The sequence below is a fragment of the Trachymyrmex septentrionalis genome, unplaced genomic scaffold (genome assembly GCF_001594115.1).
Source record: "Trachymyrmex septentrionalis isolate Tsep2-gDNA-1 unplaced genomic scaffold, Tsep1.0 scaffold88, whole genome shotgun sequence".
NCBI classification, from domain to species: Eukaryota; Metazoa; Arthropoda; class Insecta; order Hymenoptera; family Formicidae; genus Trachymyrmex; species Trachymyrmex septentrionalis.
This window is the reverse complement of record NW_017306070.1, coordinates 18,449-28,575: the sequence shown is the minus strand read 5'-3', so window position 1 is coordinate 28,575 and position 10,127 is coordinate 18,449. Positions and strand designations below refer to the sequence as shown.

The window sequence follows — 10,127 nt, the reverse complement described above, 5'->3', positions numbered from 1 at the left end:
TTATACAATTTTAACTGTACTCGTAATTATCGGTACGTTATGACATTGATAATGATCTTATGTAAGTTGAAACGTTTATTCAATTATATGAAATTTAATTTCACATTATTTCCGGATTAGCATTAAAGTGACTTATTGGCACGCCTCTTTTTTATTATTTATTTTATATTGAATCTTTATTTTTATTGTATAGGTCATAAATATGTACCGATGAAAACTTATTTCAACATTTTGCTCTTGATTAATTTGCTCCTTAATTTTTCTGTAGCTTTTATTACTACAGCCGATTGTAACATAATGGCATTATTGATGTTTTATTTTAGAAAAATATAAAATTTCGTATGCGCAATATTAGTTGCTTTCCACTTGCACACAAGTAAAACTGAGTCTGAAGTCAGCTGAGTATTTCATACTCAGATTATTTGCTTAGTTTGATAAAAAGTTATCACAGACAATACAGTTCGAACCTGACTTTTAAAGTGAATTTACGAGATTCACTAAAGCACACGATCTCGATCTTGTGCAGATTATAGGCAAAAACTTAATTAAATCTCACTTGTCAGAATGTAAAAAGAACGCTTCAACTGAGTTATGACGTCACAAGTGAGAATTATCTGAGAATTAGTGTAAATGGAAAGCAATTATTGTTCTCGTCACGGTATCCAGCAGCGATATCACACACAGGTTGCATTCCGTTTCACGTGTGAAGCGGATGATGCATCCTTGTTTAACATTCGGTGAATAACAAGGATAAATAATCAGTATGCGTAAAAGAGAACGCAGCTGCAGTTACTTTATTATTTTACCGCTAGAAGGCAGCATTAATGTCGCCAATACGGCGGCCCCCTCCGCCCCTAAACTTTTCACCTCTCGCACCTGAAAGCTTCGTCCAGATATTCATACGTTCATGGATATAATACTAGGCTGTGATGCCTAGGCTTAGCTACAAATACTGGGCTTGCTCCAAACTTCACTGCCAGCGCTGAAAATCTACAGTTTACGTCACGTGTACTATACACTTTCAGCGCTGGCAGTGAATTTTGGAACACAGCCTAGTGCGTATACCGTATGTTTCATCATGCTCATACTATATCTTCTACTCACTTCGACGATACACTAAACATGGCGGCTTCCGAAAGAATCCGCTCCACTCTTCCTTGATTCTCTCTGACCATCTCGTTTCCTGTTTCTTTCTATGTGTATTCGCTCATGTATTTTTAGCTGGCTCCCTTATTCTATAAATACAACCTCTTTGTTTGCGACACGAAAAAACAATTGGATGAGCGCATGAAAGACAAAAAACGGAATAACACAAGGATTAAACGAGAAGCAATAGACTTTCGTTCGTAATTGGGCGTGATCGAAAATGGGTAGACACCGATACAATAGTAATTTTCGCCAAATTGACTTTCTGTGCACAATGAATATAAATTATTTTTCATTAATACAATTTTTACTTTTATCTCACTTATTCTTTTTCTAAAATTTGTTTTACATTTGCTCATAATTTACATTCTATAAAATATACATAACATTATCTATATTTTATACAAGATCTTCAGATATTGATGAAGATATTGATTTGAGCTAATAATGGACTGATCAACAAATTGTCTCGAATATGTGACGAAAATCTAAAATTAATTTTAACATCCAAAATTAAAAAATTCTTGATGATTTTGAATAAACTTTTAAAAACTCTTGAAATAGATATTAAGATGTCCATTATTAGATTCATCAAAATCGATATTATTCCTTCTGTAAAATTAATTTAACAGTCTAAAAATAAAATTTATGCTTGTGGGATACTCGTACGTATTCGGAGGCCATGCATATCTTTGATTTCTTCCTTAAGAACCTGCACAATAAAATAGATGAGTTACACTACACACACACTCCGTAACAAAATGATACAACCAGCCTCATTTTCATATATTCTTCGGTTCAAAAAAATTTAAAGGACACTGCACTTTACCTTATTAATAATTTGATGTTGCTTTACAGTATTTAGTCCTTTGAATTCTGAAGCAACGACATTTATGTCAAACATAGCACCGCATCCTCCTAAAGTAAAATTGTTATTATATCAATGTATCGCCAAGTATATTTTTTAAGAGCCATGGTACACACAAAAAAATTTAAGCAGTAAAACGTAAGCAATAACCAATCCAACATATTGACTTCTTTACTGCTTACGTCTTAAGTAGCAACTAATCGGTTGAAGTTTGTCTTACGGATGAGGGAGCGTTTATATTGGCCGTAACCGTATGTCATATGCCGCAACCTGTAAGACTTGACTAATCACAGTCGAGTATTCCCCTCTCATTCGACAGCAAGAAGGGAATACTCGAAAATGATTGATAATTTTTCGTTTACGGCACACGACATACAGCATATGGCATATGGTTACGGCCAATATAAACGCTTCCTTTAGTTTAATATTTATATTTCCGTCAGATTACGTAGATCTAAAGCAATATCCCGATTGGCTCATCGACTTAAGTTTATGTCTTACAATCTTTTGCATTGTTGCGGAATTTTGTGTGCGGCAGCCCTTTAGACACATCGGGAGTAAGCTGATTTTCCTAAAAAGGGGTATAAAAAGGCAAAGTAAGTCCGTACCTGATACATCGGTAACTTCGATCAATTGAGCTTGCGGAAACCTGTTCCTAAGGATGGATATCATTTTCTCTTCGGCATGCTTACCCGCAAGTACACCATTGGATCCATTCCACAGCCGAGATAGCAGCTGCAACAGTTTGGTTTCATTCATCTTTCTCATTGCAGTTCTTGTTAGTCTCATCGTTTATCTATAGCATGCAAAATATTGCTCAAGAGAAATTAAATTTGAGCCAAGAAATGAATTTTATTAAATTCCAACAAGCTTACTTATCTTTCTTATTTACAAAAAGTGTAGAAAGATATAGATGAAAAGATTATAATACATGTATTTTTCTTTTATTCATAGAAATACTATTTGTAAACTTATTAACTTAGAGATTATATTTAATATTTAAATTAAGATTACACACAAAAGAAAAAAAACAGCGTGTGTGTATAAGTAGTAATATGTATTGTATATTCAAGATAGATCATTTAAACCGATGCACGCAAATATCTCAGGAAGGAGAAATTTTTCAAAAAATCTTAGACAAAAGTTTTATGGCTACGCCGCCCAAAACAAAAACTAAATATCCTATCCGTTTGGAGTCTAACCGCCTAGACAGTATCTGCTTGGAATATATTTCTAACCCAAGAAAACAGTCTTTTTTACTGTCTAGGCTGCAACTTCTAAGCGGTTGAGCCCTAATTGGGTAGAATGTTATTTTTTTTTTGTATTCGGGACTACGTAGCCACCCGAAATCAATAAGCACTAGTCTATACACTTCACTGTCTACATGACAGATTAATGATTGCGTTACGTAGTAACACTTTAGTCAATTTCAACGCTTAATATCTTCGTTTCGCAAAGCAGTCCTGGACTTTCTTCTGTCAAATTCTTTCATTTTACGGAAAAACGCGTCGAATGAGCCTAATTTCATCGAAATTGGAGGTAGCTCTTCTGAAGAAATACCCTCATTTTGTCTCTGTGACAGATTTCCTAATCTCAATAGTTATCAACTTTAACGCTTAATATTTCGGATCACAGGGCAGAGTGACGCTTCTTTTTTGCCAAATTCTTTCATTTTATGATTATTTAACAAGCCTAATTTTATTGATTTTTTGGGTGATTGTGCTAAATTGTATAGTTACCAAAATAATGACAATTCCAGTAGCATTTTTCATAATTCTACAATTCTATAAAAAAATTAAAAGTTTTATACTTTTTTTATTAAAAAACCAAATATAAAAATATGGCTAACTTCGCAAATCTAGTATGACACTTTTTTCTCAAAGTATAGAAAACAATAAACGTCACACACCACATGCACACGCACGCGCGCACACACGTACACACAGTTTCTCAAAATAGTTAAATAAGAATCTAATAAATTATATAGCCAGAAATTTTGCTCAGAATAATCTTGCCATCACTTGCCATTAAATTAATTGTCCACCGTGTGTGAAATAACCTACAAAAAAAGATTCTGATCCAAAATACGTAGACGAGTCAACACGTGGGCTTACCGATACACTGCGCGAAGTTGATGTAAACACACGTCGAAACATAATCAGACGAGTCGTGGACGTTTCTCGTCGCTCCTTATCTTTCTTTAAAACTCAATTGTCCTCTCCGAATCTCTATCCTATCGAGAATAGTCGTGAAAATTGATGATAAATACCAATAATGACCGATAAATATATATTGTGGGGAGCCGGGAACATGAAACGCTGCTAAGCAGCTAGGCACCAACGCCACCGACTGCGGATTAAAGATATTTCCAGTGAGAGCATCACGCGTCGCGTCGTTACGAATTAACCAATCAAAATATTCCATCTGTATACACATAAGCATTATTTCGAAATGGGTGATGAATCGGGGTGAGGGTGATATTTTATTTGTGCGTTTTTGTCGCACGACAAATTTTTCAAGCCTGTGATTGGCTATGGGATAGACTACATTTACACGGCACGCTTAATCCATAATAACTATGAATGTTATTAAATCCAATTAAGCGTGCCGTATAAACGTAGTCATAGAGAGATCCGAAGACCTTTCTGGGTATCAATCATGAAATCTTTTTTTTAGGATGAAAAATGAAAAATTTCTCCATTAACTTCAATGGTTAAACTTTTCACCTTTTATTTCTCATCCTAGGGATAAAGTTTCATGATTGATATACTGTTCTATGTACATTTGTCGTACGACAAAAACGCACAAATGAAGTAGCACTCTGAAAAATAGGAGTGTATGGCAATTGTCTACAAGCGCACAAGCCAATCACAGCGCTAAAAAAAGTCACCCGAAACTCTCTACGCAGAAGTCGCTGTGATGAGCAATTGCTAAAGTGTGGAATTGAACCGTTCCCGAAAAATGGAAAGTAAAAAGTAAAGGTCGCAGCACAGACTTTTGCATAATGCATAAAACGCATAGTGCATAAGCGAATCAATTAATCAGTCCTTCCTTTCCTTTCTTCCAATTCTATGGAAAAGAAGAATTTCAATTGATTGATTCCTTTATGCACTACGCATTATGCGTTATGCAAGAGTCTGTGCTGCGGCCATAAAGATAAAATTTGAAAAGTTTCAAGGTGAAATTACATGATTGGCCTAGATATTCTATAGCGTAGGAATTTTAGACATGGCGATGTTGGTGCCTTCGACGGACGTGCTGAGTGCTCACACATTTGCATAAATCGAAACTCCCGACTCTCTTCGCTACTCGCGAGGGCCGTTGTCTATCGATTATTTTATCGCCGTTTGTCGTTGTCGACGCTGTGTATCGACACGCGGCGCGACTCGCTATTGAGACGTAGTGGTTCTGCGGTTGGGAGGATAGTGTGAAAACAGGGCGCGGAATCGCTCGTGTAAGATCGGCGATGTCTCGCGGTACGGTTTAACTTATTTAACATCTTGCTCATTGAATGTAAATTCCCAGTAGCGGTGATGGACGCGGACAAAGTTCTGTATAGGATCTTCGGAGCGAATCCTCTCGACGTTGAGCGTACTGCCGCCGGTAGATCTAAAGACGATCATCTCGGACAATCTAGGTGAGAATTCAGTTCCTAGTCTGAGAGCAGAAGCTGGGTTCTTATTAAATCTCCCCAAGCAGAACAACAAGTCATAATAACGTCAAAATAACATTAAAATGAATAAGAAATTATTGAAAAGTGACTTTTAATGATTATTTTTGAAGTTATTTTGATATTTTAATATCATAATGACTCGTTCTACTTAGATCCTGTTTGGTTTTCTGACTCACTATGAAGGATCACAGTATTTAATAGACCTATTCTTTTTAGCTGAAATTTTTGTACTAATTTATCTTTCTTCCTTTTCTCTTCAAGAGGAAAGAAGAAGAAGAAGAAAGATGCATATTTATCCTCCTCGGGCAGAGGATATGCTCTGTGTAGAAGTCACAAATAGTATCATAGTAGCCCATATAAAGTTCTATATAAAGTTCATCTTTTTTTACCAGGCTTCAAGCCTTTATTTTTTCAACCACCTGATTTAGGTATCAATCATGAAATTTTTTTTCTAGGATGAAAAATGAATTAATCATTGAAGTTAATGGAAAGAAATTTTTCACTTTTCATTTTTCATCCTAGAAAAAAAATTTTCACCTTTCATTCTGGGGATAAAATTTCATAATTGATACCTTGATCAGGATAATAATATCGATCATATCTCGAAATATTGCCCCTTAAATAAAGACTCACTAGCGTTTAGCTTATAGTTTCACAAATGGAACGTTATTCTCCATATTTAGGATGACTTTTACCAAGCTCTGGTATAACTTTCCAGTCTAGTAACTTTGTAGGATTCCAATTGAAACAGATGTCGGACAGAAAAATGCAAAAAGAGAAATTATAAATATAAATAATAAGGAGCATACAAGAGTTGTCTTAAGCGAAAGTCATATATTTAAGAATTTTTAATATAATAAAGTAGACGTTTCGGTCAAAGTCTTGATTATCATCAGTACAATAAAAAAAATATTAACAATTATTCGCTAATCCAGAATTGATGATAACAATTTTACATTTGCTTATAAAACGTATTGACAATATTTTAAATTCAGAATTGAAAATGATAAATTTACATTCGTTTATGAAAGGAGATTCCATTTCGAAATTTTAGTGCATATAACACGATAATACCGATCAGCGAATTTCAAATCTCAGCAATCTCAATTATTCTAAATTCTACATTTTTCAAATTTAATGATGAAATTTTCAAACATGTTTTCAGTCTGGGATCTCCTTTCTCTCCAATTTTAGCTGACGTAATACAAGACTTGGAAATATTTCGATATTTTTAAGATTCTAACCACACATAGAGCGGTATTCATAGTCATATCTTATATTTAAGATCATCTTAAGGACAGTCTTAAGAAATCACGAATCAATCAGAGGGCTGTATTGGCGTCTTAAGACTTTACTTAAGACAGTCTTGAAATAAGAACGGACTATAAATACCGCCCATATTCCATTCTATTATTGCTATGTTGACGACATTATTTTGCCAGCTCCAAAAGATCAAATTGATACGATTCTTTGCTACTTTAATTCATACCATGAAAGAATTAAATTTACGGTTGAATATAGCGATGATAGAGGAGTAAATTTTCTTCATGTAAGATTGTTAATAGAGGATAAAGGAATATCTTTGACAATTACAAAAAGCCTACTAAGTCCGATAGATATTTGAATTTCAATTCAAATCATCCTACAGAACACAAAAAAGATGTAGTAATCGGACAGTTAGACAGAATTCTATTCCTTGCCCATTTATAATTTTATGAAAAAAATATTGTTTCTTTAATTAATATATTTCAAGATAATGGATATTCCTTAGAATTCCTATTTTCAACGATCAATAACAGGATAAGAGCTTTGTCTTTCAAAAATAATTTTGATAATATCATGAAACATAAAGATAGTGTCAGCTCGGATTCCACAGAAATTACAAAAAAATATTTCATTATTCCTTATTTTAATAAAATATCAGAAAAATTCAAAACTGTTACACAAAAATTTGATTTCAAAATTGCCTATAAACTTATGAATTGTTTGAATACTTTTATTAAAAACAGGCAAAGATAAAATTAAAAAAGATCACTCAAATGTTGTGTATAAAATAAATTATCTCGATTGCAACTCTTCATATGTAGGACAAAAAGAAAATTAAAGACTCGTTTAAAAGAACACAATAGTGACATAAAAAAACCAAGTGATGCTGTGTTTGTTATATCACAGATTAGATCACGATTATAGGATTGATTGGGAGAACACAAAAATTTTAGATTTCGAACAATCATATCGTAAAAGAATGGTCTCCGAGATACATATCAAAAGACAAAAATGTGTTTGAATAAACAACGATACAGAACGCTTTCTTGACATCTATCTACCAATTATCGAAAAAAGCTCTACCGATAAACTATTCTCCTTTATTTTTCTTCCTTCTCCTTTCCCTACATAATGTATAAGGACTGTCGCAAGATATGGCCATTACATTTTGTCAAGAATAGTTCTTACTAAAAAATTTTTCAAAACTATAGTTGTTAATTTACATTAAAAACTCCGAATTATACTTGCAAGGACTTTTGTCACAAGATACGTGATAAGCAAATTCGACTATAAATCTAAACCGATTCTTATTATTGACAATTATGTATAAAAAAGTAATATATTAAAATTTTATTCTCTTTTAAATCTAACTAAAATCTGAAAATTCCGTATTTTTTTACACGAAGTCTCATAAAGTTTCAAGTAACAAGAAATTTATATCGTAAATAAAATTTCGTTTCGTAAGCGAATGTAAAATTGTCATCAAGTCTGGACTAGCGAATAATTGTTAATATTCTTTGTAATGTTTTTAACATCGTTTTATATTTTATTGTACTGATGATGGTCAAGACTTTGACCGAAACGTCTACTTTATCATATTAAAAATTCTTAAATATATGACTTTTGCTTAAGACAACTTGCGTTGTGGTTGTACGCTCATTATTATTTATATTTTGTATTTTTAAGTCACCTTTAAAAGTTTTTCGAAATTATAAATGTAAATGTAAATGTATTAACTCTTCAGTTCGCATTGTTTCTCCGACATCAGCTTTAGTTATTATAGAATCCCACAAAGTTACTAGACTGATCAAATTAACCGGAGCTTGATAAAAGTCACTTTTAAAACCGTATATATGAGGGTAATTACACAGTTTAGCTGCAGCATTTCACAAATTAATAAAATTAGGTTTATTCGACGCGTTTTTGCATGAAACGAAAGAATCTGTTAGCCCGGGTCCTCATATGGTGCAGAAAACGACTGCGGAATAGAGAATGCGTTATAGAAGCAACCAGCATTATTCTATGTTATTCCGAATAGCGCTAATTGGTTGCTTCTATGACGCATTCTCTATTCCGTAGTCGTTTTCCGCACCGTATGATTTCACCCTAAGATTGAAACTGCAGAAAACCCTATTATAGATAAGATCTAAAAGTCCATGTATGTGTCTGCTTTAAATACCCTAACTTTACAATTTTGTATTCTTATTTCATTTTACTTTATACTATGTCGCAAAAAGTACTTGATGCAGCTGAAAAAAGCTTAGATATCAAAATGAAATAGGACGTAATAACATAAATGTGTTATATTTTTATATTTTCCTGTTATATTTTTATATTTTGTACTTTTTAAATTTTACTAGTAATGCGACATTCTCTATCAGTTATTACAATTGCTAAGTCATATTTTGTTTTAGATCATTTCAGAATTTGAATTGGGTGAACGAGCATATCAGAAAATCTCTCTTGAATCTGTATATTGATATGTGGAATTCCGAGGATAATAGAGAAGGGCGTATAGGTCCTCATTTTGTTAGATTCGACATATCCATACAACATGGTCTCTGCATTATCTCCCCTGACAGATTGAGTGTCAATTCGCAGAGTAGCTTCAGCACAATACGAGCCAATACAGGAGTGTTCAAGGGAAAATGGATGTATGAGGTACAACTTGGATCCAAAGGAGTGATGCAAGTTGGATGGGGCACTGCTCAATGTAAATTTAATCAACAGTATGGAGTTGGTGCGTTGAAACACTGTTGCAAAAATTGCAGCGATACTTGCTATATTTTTGCAATAATTTTCGATAAATGCTATCTTTTTACTAGTATCTACAGACTCAATTCATAATCTGATCTTATATTTAAAGGCCATTTTACATTGGTTGTATCCTAGCGTCGGAAGCGTCGTAAGCATTAAGCGACTTTAAAATTAAAGCATCGGATTGGCTGAAGCAACAAACCTGTGACTTGCGATGTCTACGATACGACCAATGTAGATTGGCCTTACGATCGTCTTAAATAAAGTCTCAAGATATCACGAATCAATCAGAGAGCTGCATTAGCAGTCTTAAGACATTATTCAAAACGATTTTAAAATAAAAACGGATTATGAATTCTATCCTATAATAGAGTCTAGCCATGAGCAATTTTGTCAAAATACTACGAAGCGGAAAGA

The 10,127-nt window shown here is 33.5% G+C and overlaps 2 protein-coding genes across 5 annotated transcripts in view; one reads left to right on the top strand and one right to left on the bottom strand.

Moving 5' to 3' along the window:
* Positions 1 to 1,666: 1,666 nt before the first annotated feature.
* On the bottom strand, positions 1,667 to 4,446 carry LOC108755530 (bolA-like protein 3). Of its 4 annotated transcripts, none has more exons than XM_018498588.1 (4): positions 4,129 to 4,446; positions 2,623 to 2,810; positions 1,976 to 2,064; positions 1,667 to 1,858 (listed from the first exon to the last, which is right to left on the bottom strand). In XM_018498588.1, the coding sequence occupies exons 2-4, from the start codon at positions 2,801 to 2,803 to the stop codon at positions 1,793 to 1,795; spliced, it is 336 nt and encodes a 111-aa protein (XP_018354090.1). In that variant the 5' UTR covers positions 2,804 to 2,810; positions 4,129 to 4,446; the 3' UTR covers positions 1,667 to 1,792. The 4 variants fall into 4 exon arrangements, with proteins under 4 accessions (XP_018354090.1, XP_018354089.1, XP_018354092.1 ...); XM_018498587.1 differs by lacking the exon at positions 4,129 to 4,446 and adding an exon at positions 3,754 to 3,860; XM_018498590.1 differs by lacking the exon at positions 4,129 to 4,446 and adding an exon at positions 3,754 to 3,851 and having other exon boundaries at positions 1,670 to 1,858; positions 2,623 to 2,749.
* Positions 4,447 to 5,285: 839 nt separating this feature from the next.
* Positions 5,286 to 10,127, top strand: part of LOC108755529 (E3 ubiquitin-protein ligase RNF123) — a 12,884-nt gene continuing 8,042 nt past the window's right edge. Inside the window, exons 1-2 of the mRNA XM_018498585.1 lie at positions 5,286 to 5,651; positions 9,368 to 9,693. Coding sequence (XP_018354087.1) covers positions 5,548 to 5,651; positions 9,368 to 9,693 — 430 coding nt within the window. The 5' untranslated portion in view covers positions 5,286 to 5,547. The remainder of the gene's footprint in view (positions 5,652 to 9,367; positions 9,694 to 10,127) is intronic.